Source organism: Gymnogyps californianus, chromosome 2, assembly GCF_018139145.2.
Source record: "Gymnogyps californianus isolate 813 chromosome 2, ASM1813914v2, whole genome shotgun sequence".
Taxonomy (NCBI): Eukaryota; Metazoa; Chordata; class Aves; order Accipitriformes; family Cathartidae; genus Gymnogyps; species Gymnogyps californianus.
Genome location: NC_059472.1, coordinates 41271673 through 41285350, shown reverse-complemented (window position 1 = coordinate 41285350; position 13678 = coordinate 41271673). Strand labels below are relative to the sequence as shown.

General features: G+C 40.1%; 1 protein-coding gene across 1 annotated transcript in view; it reads right to left on the bottom strand.

Moving 5' to 3' along the window:
* The window catches only part of NSMAF (neutral sphingomyelinase activation associated factor), a 40168-nt gene extending 26745 nt beyond the window's left edge, over positions 1-13423 (bottom strand). Inside the window, exons 1-5 of the mRNA XM_050891733.1 lie at positions 13346-13423; positions 2853-2942; positions 2679-2757; positions 2519-2586; positions 2398-2434 (exon numbers count right to left, since the gene is read on the bottom strand). Coding sequence (XP_050747690.1) covers positions 2398-2434; positions 2519-2586; positions 2679-2757; positions 2853-2942; positions 13346-13398 — 327 coding nt within the window. The 5' untranslated portion in view covers positions 13399-13423. The remainder of the gene's footprint in view (positions 1-2397; positions 2435-2518; positions 2587-2678; positions 2758-2852; positions 2943-13345) is intronic.
* Between the last annotated feature and the right edge of the window lie 255 nt (positions 13424-13678).

The following is a 13678-nucleotide window of genomic DNA, read 5'->3' as shown; positions in this document are numbered from 1 at the left end:
AACACCAGATTTCCTCTCTCATCCAACAGCATGTTTTTGAACAGTTTTGTTTCTCTGATGCTATTCTCATATCTGAGATGATCTTCCCTCCCCAAAACCCACATGAAGCTACTCTCCTGCTTCAGAACATTCTCACAACTCCTATAGAAAGACTTGACTGCTAGCGCATTTGTTTGTAGATACCACCTTACTATCTGCTGTCTGGAAGAAGACAAGCCAGAAATAAGTCATGGTTTTGCTCTGCTTGTAGGGAAGGCTCAAACTTGCTAAATCTCAGGCCTGAGTGTAAGACTCAGGATTGGTTCTGAACTGCGCAAAACACACTGGACTGCACTACCAACTGTCTTCTACTCCATGGCCCAAGAGACTTGGCCGATCAAAGGGCCTTTTCCAGTGCCTCCGTCTGCTTGCTACAGCTAGCAGTGGTAGGAAGGGGTAGCAGGTACAGCCAGTGGTTCTACACTCCAAGGCATTGTGGCAGCAGCCTCAAACCAAGAGCAAATATTAAACTTGCAAGAACAGATGCTGTACCATTCTCTAGCCAGAAGCCTTCTGGCTGGCACGTACAGCCTCCCCACTTCCCACTGGCTGACAGAGCCAACCTTCACCACACGACCACTCACAGCACTGTCCAGCTAGCAGAAAGTGAGTGGTATGCTTAGAAGCTTACAAGCTCAGAATGCCTCTAAGTGCTACCTTAAAAAAATAATGGCAATTAGTGCCTTTCATCTGACATCAGCATGTACAGACCTGAATCAGGCCACAGGAGAACAAGAACCAGAGTGAGAGACACCTGCTTTACACTCAGATCACTCTTCTGCAGGATAATTAAACATTTTTCTACACTGAGAGCCTCAAATTACATGAAGCAGTAGGCAATACAAGTTAAAAAAACCCAAAAAGTAAGCAGCGCAAAAACTTTAGCATGCTGTATTCACTTCCTATTTTGGAGGATTTTTCCCCAATTTTATCTTAAGAAAAAAATACTGAAATAATCTCCAATTATTCCCATTTGCTGTATTTTATAGCCATTAGTTTCTAAGTTGCCTGTTATGTAAAGCAAAGCTTCTTATCCAGCTATGCATTAACAATTTTTTTGATCCAGAAAAGGCAAATATGTTTAAGATGTTCCAGTTATTTGCTACGTGCAGTTTCCTACAAGGCAGAAATTCCACTTAGAAAAAATATTTATAATTAGATCATGATTTGTCATAAGTACAACTAGCGAGTACTGCACACTCGAAAGTCCCTATGCCTTTTATACAAAATACCAGCATTTATCACGCCACCCAACTATTTCAGAACGTTTCCCCAGAGCCAGGAGAATGAATGGCAACCTACACATGGGAGGGGCGGGGAGTGGGGGTGCTAACCACACTTGCCATTTTAAAAGTTAATTCTCCCTTCCTAAGAGATCTTTTTATTATCATTGGTTCTTCAGAACATATACTAATGATGTATGGTGGAACAATTGCATGGAACAATTAGAAATACCTTTTTTAAAAATACTCAATATACAAAAAAACTGCCAACACAAGAAACCTTGACTACACAATACTCTTCACAGAAGCAGTTCCAAGATGAAATTAAATATACTGATTACTTTAACACAGTCCACAAACTTCTCCAGCATAGATAATATTAAATGCTTGAGTTCATTTTTGACTGCAGTAGTACTTAGCTGAGCAAGGCTATCAATTTTAGGTATTGCTAAAGACAGATTTTACAAAGACGCTAGAATGTTTAAAAGGGTATTTCCCACCTTATCTCTGTTCTTTCCTGAAATGAAAACATGAACATCTTTTGGAAACCTTTACAGCTTTGGAACACCCATCAGCTGCAATTTTTCAAAGCTTGAAGTATATTATTTCCTTTGATTAACATTAAGTATGAACATATCCAAGTTAATCAAAACTTATGACTGAAACTTGAACCCAATATTTCAGGACAGCTACTGAAAAATATTTGGTGGACATGCGGCACAGTCCAATGTTTTCACAAAGCTGAACTCCAAGGATCAAGATGACTTTGCTATTACCACTACACACTGCAGAAAGTAGGAGAAAGCAATATAGCAAGACCAAAACAAAGATGATTAATAACCAGTTTAATTTCAGTCTATTCTCCTTTTCCATTCAATTCTAAAATTGCCCTAAGCTCCATTATAAAATGCACAGTGCAAAAAGTTCACTTTATCAAATTAATGACTTCATTAAGTCATTAACAGTTTGAAATTTCCAGCATCAACAGCTTCACATTAATGCTAAGTTTTTGACACTAATTAGTTTTGTTTCCAGTTAACCCCCCACCCTAAGACTCCAGCTTCAAGAAAGACACCATTAAAGAACGTAACCTCACTCATTTATACATCAAGAATCTGTTATATGCAGGTCTTACCTGGTTACATACAACAGAAATCCCTCCAGATGTATCCCTAAAATGTAAATAAGATATTTGAAGAGATGGGCATTTCAGCTTTAAAAGAGGTTAAACACATATATACAGTATATTCACGTACCGTGTGAAAGGGTTATTTGCTTCATTATCTTCTGGGGCTTTTATACTAATGCAGTCTCTCAGTGGTATCTGCAGCAAGTTATAAAAATAAATACTCCTTCTTAAGATTCTCTTTAAAAAGCTTTTAAGTTACCATGAAATTGTAAGTTTGCACTGCTTACCTTGATAATGGGTTGGATATTGTCATCAGGTTCAAAAATGATTGACTTTGAACAGATTTTTAGAGAGCCTCTGAATTTTCTAAAAGGAACAATAAAAAAAGAAAGTAGTTGTGTATGTGTTAGAGATACACGACACTAGAACGACTCCAGTAAATGAACGTAAGAGTTTTGTACCTTTCATCTCTGCAACCTTTATTTATAATATGATTAGCTGTGTGCTGTTCAAAGTAATATTCTTCCAGGTTAAGAAGAAGCAGTGAAAACCTACAAATAAATAAAAAGTATTTATTCAAAACGAAAACACCATAACAGTTAGTATTCTTAATAAAATATATCAAGTGTTTGGGAAGATTGCTGTGCCATGTCCCACACCCCAAGGATGAATTAATTTAAATTAACTTTCTAAAAGAACAAACCCATATGGAAAATTTGTGTACACATGAAGATCGACTGATGCTCTTCCAACAAATATAAGGTTAGATATTTGACTCTGTTCATATGTCTCAGGTGGGAACTATCCTAACATAGCCAGGCTTTCCCCCCAGTAAACATTAGTTTAGCCCTGACCAGTGTATGCCAGTCAAAATATGCAATGACACAAAAGGAGGGGCAGGAACTAATCACTTGGAATGGAGGAGATTAGATCTTCCTGAAGCAAAGCCAAATGGCATTGGTCTAAAGTGTTAAGTGAAAACACGGCCACAGTTTTTATAACACGGCTGAGCCACTCAATGGATACCCTCTGAGGAAGCATTACCTTCCTCTCCAACCACATTTTTGCACTTCCTCTGTACCAGTGCCTGTTCAACCCTACAGGAAGCCTGTTTATGGACTAATCCAATAGACAACAAACCTCAACAACAAAAAATAAATAATAATAAAAAAATTGAAGTCTCCTAAAGTATTTAATTGCAGGATCATAGTAATAGCAGTGCTGGTACGAGGTAAATGCAAATAGGCTAGATTAGATATAACATGAAACTGCGTTCTCTAACAACTTAAACTGCTATAAGTGATTAAAACTCACCAACTTTACTAACAGGATGAACACACCACCACCTACGTGTTTCAGCTGTGGGGAATGCCAGTGGGTATTGGCACAGCAGGAGGAACAGAAACATCTTATACCACTTCAGCTGGAAGTACAACAGCTTGTTTGTGTGCAGTGCTGGTGTGATCTGCAGAAGTACTTGGTATTTATTCACATCCATGCTTTGAGCTTTTTGTACTGTGTTCGTGATGTGCTCCACGAGAAGTGCCCGTGACAATGCTAATAAACACCAAGTGTCCCCAGAGGAGTATTCAAATAGCAGTAAATATGTCGAGAGTTCACAAAATGAACTGAATGTACTGAATAGCCTGCTTGTTAAGAAAGCATATTTCACAATAGAAAAAACAGCATTATTGGAAAATACATCTTGTTCACCTAAGATTTGTGTTGTGTCTGTTATATTAAACAGAATGTAACAATAAAGGTTTACTGTAACTAGAACAGTGGGTCCATATACTCAAAACTGCTTGTGTGTCTAAGACACTTTGTCCTAATGCTCTGCTGCTTTTTCAAAATGGCATTATCTTTACCTCTCCTCTCTTGAAAACAGGTATTTTATGATGCCATTAAGAAACAACTGATGTTAAAAAGTTAGAAAACATGAGTTAGAACAGTATATGCCATACAAAACTACCTAAGAAAATCCAACACAAACCTCAAAAAGTCTCTTCAGCCTCTACCCCAGTTGCTGTTATTGTATCGTTCTTGAATATCTCTAGTTTCCAATGGAGTTTTAGGGGCTTTGCCTTCACATATCCTTTCTCAGAAGGCATAATTTCAGTTGCCTTCTGTTTCTCATAGAAGTCTGTTCTTCAAACTTACTGCCACCTATGAAAGCATGTCCTATCAACAAGTGTAAACTGAATTTCCAAGTTTCTGAGGCCTTGGTACCTTTGAAGGAGCCAAATCATTCTTTTCATATTTATTTTGATCACTCACCTTCAGGAAGCTAAAAAAGAAGGTCTAGCTCTGCATTTTGAGGAAATAAGCTTTCACTAGGAACAGTCTACAAGCTAAGGGGGAAGAGGAATATAAAACCATAGCAGCTTCCACACAGTTGCCATTAAATCCCATTTTTCAAACATCATCCAGTTGAAGTCATCTGGGACAAACCTAAAATTTCTGGGATTTTGCAAACTCGGATCTAGCAAGTCCTATCACATTTTGATTGAAAGCTTTTTAATAAAGCTACGTTAGGATACATAAAGAGCAATTCACCATCAGAATGTTTTTCTTTCTAATATGTATAAGCATATACATTCAGCTTACTATCCACAAGCCAAAATATTCAAATAAAAAGAAGTTAAGAACAAAGGTAATACCCAGATTTATTTGGAAAAAATCTTCTTCCACTCTCTTTCATCAGGGAACAGACACTCTTGACATAGGGAACAATCAGCTTCACAGCAATCATGTTCATGGTCCCACAATTTTTCTTCCAAGAAAACTAGTAACGCCTAGTCGGTAGAACTCATTTCTGAAATTCTTCATTCTTGGGCTCTTTCCTTTGTCTCCTATTCTTTTGACAAACTCCCCACATTTTTATACTCTTTCCAAATTCACCTGTTGGCAGCACTGGTAATCACTAGACTTTCCTTTTAAGTTTTTGGTAAATGCAGGAATCCTTCATATAGTCAAGATAAGCCATGTTTTTACATCAAAACATCAGCTCTGTTATTTACGGTAACTACAACATGCTTACATAGGCCAAGATACATGAACCAAGAGAGCTCTCTTTCAAATTTTTCAGGATAACAATCCCCTAGAAACTGTTGTATCTTTATACTGAATAACTTACGCATCAATTCACCTTCCCAAAATCAGAAGCTGTGGGCTACTGGAAAGGATTTGAGGTGCACTTTCCCTGGCATAATCCTCACTCCTGCTGAATCGGATGATTTCATGAAAAAAATAACGCATCAGGTATGCACAAAAACTCAAGATAAACTCTTCATATAAGCTAACTAGGTACTGTGGAAAACTGCAGGGTTTTTTCTTTTTAAACACAATACCTACTAGCAGCATCCAGTTTACCCTTTTGCTATTAGTCTGTCTGTGTCTCTTCCACATGACTACTCACCATTCAGTTTTACAGAGACAGCATCACTGTGGATGCTGGAGACCAGCAACCTCCTGTGCTGTAATCTCATGCTCACTTTCTGAGACAGCTTTACTGTCTTGAAAAAAAGTTGTATTGCTGGCAGCTGTTAAAGCATTTTTCTCCAAACACTGCACGTCATATAGGCCAAGTGCATTTTCCACATTTTATCTTGCCCCCCACGGTCTCCACAGAGCCGTCCAGGTGGTTCTGCAGTCTCTTCCAAGCATTTCTGTGCTTGTTGCTACTCTCCTACTTGCAAGTCCATTTACTCTAACTGCATTTTCCTATATTTTCAGGCTGCTATGAGTCACTTCTGCAGACAGAGCCAGACATCAAATCTCCACAAATACAATCACCAATCTCTACTCTTCTCAAGCACCCATTGCAATTGGGACAAACTTAGACCCTGTCCAAAGATTCTGTCACAAAAACTGCACCTTTCAAAATTCCACCTTTCTTGGCCATCAGGTATCCCTCAAACCACATGATTTCACTGTCTGCTTCTTCACCAGGACAAAAGAACATATGATTAAAGACATTATTAGCTAAGAAGAAATATGGCTATTCTTTTTCCTGGAGTCCAACTGTTTGCGTACACATATCAAGTCTATCTTTAACTCTTTTTTGTGATACTGCCAGTGTGTTCCAGCTCCCTGGAGCTTTTTGCATCTCCTTTTCTTTTGTTGTTCTCTTTCAATCACTCATGACAACAGTCCTTCTTACTTTCATTTCTACAAATACATTTTCAAGTTCTAGTTATGATACCATAAGTGGAACCAAAATTTTCAGACTTGTATCTCAACTACTGGCTAACAAATCTAGACCAGTTCAAGTTACTGCTAATTATGAACTTTGGAGATTGTGAAGCATGATCTCTCGAATAACTTCCTGGAATTTCTCAACTCATCTCAGTCCTTACTGCTTAAGTATTTAAATTTCATTTGTCTGTGTTAATGATCCATAGGGTTCTGAAAAAAAGGAAAAGTCAAGTTTCATCAGATGTTACTAGAGTACAGTCAGAGCTTTTTATCTTCACAGAACAGACTTCTTCCATGTAAATAAGCAGAGCCACTGACAGTTATTGTATCAACAGGGTCTCTCTTGAGAACCATCGCTGCACAGGATGATACTTCAGGCTTGCCAGGAGGTTTAACAAGTATTTACAGATAGCAAAGGAACAGATCAGCCTCTGGTATGTTGCATGAGTAGGCAAACACAGTGTTGTGAAGGCCTGAAAAAATAGGAAATCAATCACAATAGCTGTACAATTAAAGCAATGGAGATCTTCAACATGCAACTAAGCAGTTGGACTTTAGGCTGACTGTCTTCCAAAGAGCTAAAGAAGGTATTCCAAAGACACTTGTGATATCAAGATGACTGATATACAAAATTTATATACTATCAACTGCTATGTAGTCCTATGACAGGAATTTGTACTCACATTTAGTATAGATCTAAGACAGTAATTTAATTCTCCTGTGCATGACAGGAGGGAAAAAAAACTCCAAAAACAACAAATAACAGCTGGAAGAGAATGCATGACACCCTGTATAAGAAACTGATTAAATCTGTAACAGCTGAGAACTGTATTTTGGTCTTCAGCCACTAAGTAGCTGTACTGTTCCCTGTGCTGAGTAATTAGTAGCACATGCTGTAAGCCTATGACTTACCACATTGCCCTGGAAGAACAGCCTAGATCACAAAGCCTATGTCAAATCAAGTAAGACTAAGCAAGTCTGTTCCCAGTCTACTCTCCCTTGCCTTCAAGTCTGACCGCAAGACATAAAAACCCCCTCAATCTCAGCAATTAGTCAGGCTAGTTAGTTTTCCACTGAGAAGGACTGGACAACTTCAATAATGCAATTGGCTCTCCCCCCAAAAAAATAAAGAAACCTATTAAAAAAAAAAAAAATCCCCCCCCCAAGCAAACCATAAGTATTAACTGGGAAATGTACAAAAATACTATCATATCTAAAATGAAAAAGACTTTTTTTTTTTTTTTTAGTTCTTTTAAATTATCAGCAAGAACTAGTATCTGAAAAACACAGTTCTGGTTCTAACACAAACAGTTGTGTTTTTTAATAAAAATCAAACGGATCTTCTACATTTGCCTGCTGCTCTCAAACTTTGTATTCCTATAATACAGTAATAATTAAATATCAGAAACTATTCTGTTTCAGGCAAACAGAAAAGTATCAAGTTTGAGATATTTTTCTTATCATCAGCAAGTGGTTCATTTTAACCTATTTTCAAAATGTTAAGCCAATTGTTACTTGAAACTTCTCAAGTATAAATGATTTAATCAGTGTTTATTAAAAATCTACTTGGAGAAGGGTAATGCTATATATTCTCTTGGAAAGCAACTCAAATATCTGTTGATGCAAAGTCCTTTCAAATCAAGCAATAAAAAAAAAAAAAAAAAATCACACCTTAAAGTGTATTACAGGATATTTTTATGCTGGCTTTCTAATAAAGACACATTTCACAGGTTTATGTTCACAAATTTTGTGGTCACCATGCTATTTAATGGCTCGCAATAGACTGATGAAGTTAGTAAGCCACAGTCATGTCTTCAGGGATCATTTACCGTTTCCTCTTGTATATTGAACTTGACATATTAGACTATTTTAAAAAAACCCAATATACTATTTTGAAAATGACAAAGAAAGATAAATTAGACAAGATTTTCAAAGAAAGCTCAAACCCCATGAAAGTACCTATAAGTGGTGAGAGTTTGAAAGATGTTCAATGTCTTATAATATAACTTCTTAACACTCTGGTCTTTATCCTCAAAGTCTCGCCAATGGCAAACAAGCTTTCAGAAAACTTCTGAGAAGATGATATTTTCTTAATACATGTGATCATTTGAAAATTGGAACTTAAGGAAAAAAAAAAAGCTTCAGTAGCTTCACTGGTCCAACCTGGCCTACCAACTTGTAATGCCTCAAAAACTACTTACGGTTGTGGAGACCACCCACTTCCAACTGAAAAAGCTATCACACTAGCAGACAGATCAGAATACACGCTTCTGTTCAGAGCTGTGGAGTTTCCCCAGGACAGTTTTGCACAGATTTAGTAACCTGAATCAGTCCATGGAAGGGAACATGAAGTACCAGAGACAGTACAACGTAAAGAGGCCAGGGGCAAGAACAAGATGGCCAGGAACAAGACCTTACCCTTTGGAAGGCAGCAAACCTGTGCAGTAGTCCTGCTGTCAGAGATGTTGAGAAAGAGGCAGCTTCACTTTCCAGGATGAAATGAATTGGTAGCCACCATTGCCACCAGGGCAAAGCTTTGAGCTTTCGAGTGGGTGGAAGGGCACTTAAGATGTTACATCTCAAGTTTAATGCAAACCACTGTATTCAAAATCAACAGCAGAAGCCGCTGGGGGTGGGGGGGCAGGGAGAACATACTAGGTAAGGGAACATCTTCTATTATAACAACTCACATAGCTGTAAAAAAACCCCCAACTTTAAAGAACATAAGGAGCTTCGCAAGTCTGAAACGGAAGGAAGATTGTTCAGTCACAGTTGTGGCTGGCTGGCAGTGTATGTTGCGGGGGCAAGAAGGGAGGCAGTGGATAATCAGTATAATGTAGTCACACACCTTCCACAGCCCCCCCAGATAACTTTAATGAAGGCTCTAACAGCTTTTGTGTTGGAACATCTTCAATTCCCACCCAGTGTTAGAAGCATACAGAACCTGCTGGAGTAAAGAGTTAATCTTTTAATAGCATGTGACAGAGCTATTTAAGCTTAAAAGGTAAGCACCTACACTTAAGGGGAGAGGTAAATTAAAGCATGCTAATATAATTTTGCTTGAATGCTTATTTCAAACTTCCTGTCTTTGTATTGTCCGAGAAAAATTATATTATGAAAATCTGAAAAATTCACATGGAAGTAATTTGAAGGTATTTTCTTATGAAGGGAATCAGTATTGGTTTGAGAAGCAGCTTCAGGGAAAAGAAAAAAAAAAAGCAAGCACCTTTCCAAGAAGAACAGAACTTAATCTACAGCAGCAGAAAGATAGGGGTGAAACAGGTAAGGCTGGTAAATGAACAAAGCAGTGAAGAACTCTGCTTACTCTCTTCTAAATACAAAGTTGAAAGTGACTTGTTTATTTTTGCCTTTTTCGAAAAGCTCCCATATAAGTGCCACTCAGAAAAGAGCTGAGGAATATGAGTCAAGAACACACCCAAGACGCATAGGAAAACTAGGCACGACACTAAGTAGCACGAAAACACTTGCAAAACTTCACCTCATATGATGTCATCCCCTATACACAAGGTTTGGGAAGCCAAATGGCACCCAAACATTCCTAACGTTGTTCAGAGTATGCAACAAAGACGCAAATCGCACTTTACAAACTACAATCTGGGGTTTATAAATCCTGCTAAGATGCTATAAAATATCCTCCAAATAAAGAGTGTGTTTTATCAGGCTTAGTCCACTTGAGAATTTTACTGTTACTTTGCTCGATGTGCATCTCTCTCTATACTTCAGTTTGAAAAGATCTCATCTGAGATCCAACAACACAGGGGGAAAAAAACAAAACAAAAAACCCCAACAAACCCACAATTTATTTTATATACCAATGTCACCTACCAACAGAAGCACTGGACTTGTTCAAATTGGACACAGGAATGAATGTGCACGGACCAGTGTATTGGCAAAATCCTGATGACACCACCCAGAGAAGGTACCCCATTGACCCTGCTTTAAATTCCTTATCTATGACTGAAGTCTTAGCATTTCCATCACTTCATCAGGAAAGCACATGCTGGAAATCTACTTGGACACAAGGGTTTCAAGTGGCTGATCCAACATACGTTGCACAATCACATGACCCGATACTGGAAGTACAATCCTGATAATGGAAGGACATTGCCAGGGATGAAAAAGCAGGCCAGCCCACGTGCATGCACACAACACTAATTAAAAAGGGACATATCATCTCATCTTTCTTTACTCTGAATACCTGGGCAAAGTGAAAATAGATGTCTACCAATACAGATGAATTTGAAGGGAAAATTCCTGCCAGAATGAACTCTGCTCAGTAGGGACATGGATTTGTTTAATCACATGTAAAGTAAAACCTGCTGCTTGTTCTCAGTGTGTGCACACAGGACATTACAGTATTTTCTTGTTTTCTTCCAGAAAACTGCATACAGTCAGAAAAGTAGGTTTATGTAACCAGACATTAAAGCAGTCCAACTAAGAGGAAATAATGTTTTTCGGATCACTTAAAACTGATCTGATCTTCCTTCCCCCCAAAGCAAGTGCATCAGAAGATTAACTTTTTACCTACTAAGTTTCACAGTACTCTTAACCAGAACTTTCATAGCTTACATTCTTGTGGAAAGCAACGTACAAATAACAACAAAAAAAACCCCAAACAAACAAATAACCAAACCACACATGAAATGCAGTTGCCACAAAGTTTCAGAGAGTCCTGGTCATCTCACTAGGAAATATCTACACCAAGATCACGTAAATCAAGAGAAGCTTTGAAGCAGGAGTTGGTGTCTCTGTAACAATTACCCAGGAAGAAGGCAAAAAGAAAAGCTCTCAGAGGCTATCCCTTCAAGCAAGTGATATAAAGAGCTGCTTTTTTTTTTTTTTGGTACTGTTTTAAGGCAGGACTATAAGGAAAACAAGAGACAGAATTTGATATTTCTCATTTGATATTTCAGAGCCCAAAACCTTTTAAATCACTTAAATGTTTTTAAGATTTCCTAATTTAGAAAAGCACAGGAACAGAGGGAGGGGAAAAGACCTGATATAGGGTACACAGTATATATAAATTTACTTTTATTTTACACTAATAGCAAATGTTAGGCAAGGGGAAGAAACCAAGAAATGAGTTTGCAGATATTTAGATAGGAAAAACTACCAGGGCAAATGAGAACAAGACTCATCTTTCATGAAGTGCTCAAACTACAAACTCAAATAATAAGATCCTAAAATGCTTCCAAATATGAGCAAAGAAAAATATTTCTCATTAGAGACTTTCAATAACTGCAGATCAGTAATGCTGACAGACATTGATATGTTGGTTTTGTCTTCAGGGCTTTTTAGAAGAGATTTAGATCCCACTTGGGTTCTTTTGGACAAGCCTGATGAGTTTTGGCCTTTTTCTCAGCTTCTCAAAAAAAAGGAGACTATTTACAATAAATCCTTAACAGAACTAATATAGTCATTCTTCTAGTTTTTCCTATACTTAAGATGTTTTACTTCAAAATTAAAAATCCTTCTCTTTTCCTTCTACACAGGAAGTTTATCCATTCTCCCTGCAGGACTAAAACCAGAGCAGCCCCCAAAAGCAACAAGATACACAAGAAGACAAAAAGTGATCCAGAATATGTCTGTACTTTGAAAACACTTCAAAAGCTGTAGCAGCTTTACAAGCTGAATAGCTATGAATCAGAATTCATATGGACAAAGTGAGCCGAGCTCTTTGTCATGCGGTTTCCTCACCAGCAATAAACACTGCTGCGTAACTGGCAGCATCAGGAGCATCGGGAATTTGCGCAGGACTCAGAAGGGACCAGTTTGCTGTCCGGCCCCTGTGCCCGCTGGCTCCCAGGTTCCTGCAGCAGGAGGCAACCGGGAAGCCCTGCTCCCCCCAGAGAAGACACCCGTGTCCCTCCGCTGCGTGACCCACGCTGACCTATTGCTCTCGCCTTATAGAGATTTCCTACATGGCAATATTAAGATTGCAAAAGGTTTTGCAACTCTGTGACAAGCCAGATGCAGATAAGCCACATGAAAGAAACCCGGACATGAGCTAAAAATAAGAGAGTAAACTCAGGATATACTCAAGCACGTGTGATAAGCCTTTCTTGTACATTCAGTTAGCCACAGGAACACAAAATAGAGATTACAGTCAGAAAGCAGGAACGGGGAAATTGAATTTAACACTTTAAAGAGCCGTCACAGAGTCTGTAATTTAAGGGCTGACAATACACTGATTATAATGTTCAGGGAAAAAAAAAAAAACAACTCTGTCCATAGTGAAGCAGAGCTGTAACTCCATGCCACTAACACAACTGAGAACAAACAAACAAACAAAATCTACACGTGCTATTTTCATGCAGTTTATACAAGGCGAGCGGCATTCGTATTCTCCCAGGTCTGTTCTACAGCCTTTTCAGCCTTAACTCTCGGGAATCATTAGCCATCTGATTAAAATAGTAACAACAACGAGGGCGAAGCCCAGCTCAGCAGCTGGCCTCTCATCCCGGCGCTCCGCCGGGGAGGCGGCCCTGCTGCCTGCGGCGCTCCGCCGGGCCCTCCGCCCCCCCCGCCCCGGCAGAGGAGGCAGACTGGGGAGGAGGAGGAGGAGGAGGAGGAGGAGGACGGGGGATGTTGGCCAGGGCACCGCGGCACCGGGCCCCTCTCGCCGGCGAGGGAGCGGGCGAGGCCGGCGCTGCCCCGCGGGAGGCGCCCCCACCCCCCGCCCCTGCCGCGGAGGCCGAGCGGGGGTGGCCGGGGCCGACGAGGCAGGGCCGCTCACCTTTCCTTGGAGTACAGCTGCCGATCCAGCCGCCGCTTGCGGATGAAAGCCATGGAGCCGCCCGGCCTACGTGCTGCTGCCGCCGCCACAGCACGCCAGGCCAGGCCGCGCCTCAGGGAGGCGGGGAGAGCGGGCCGGCCCGCGGCCGCAGGCAGGCAGCCGGTCTGGCAGGCGCGGCTGGGGGCACCCGCCCCGTTTATACCGCCGGAGAGGCGGAGGAAGGTGGCACCAAGCAGCCGGGGAAGGGAGCCTGTCGGTACCGAGGGCTCTTCGCTCTCGCCCGGACTGCGGCGTCTCTGCGGCCCTTCAGGGCCTCCGGGGCGAGGGGGCCTG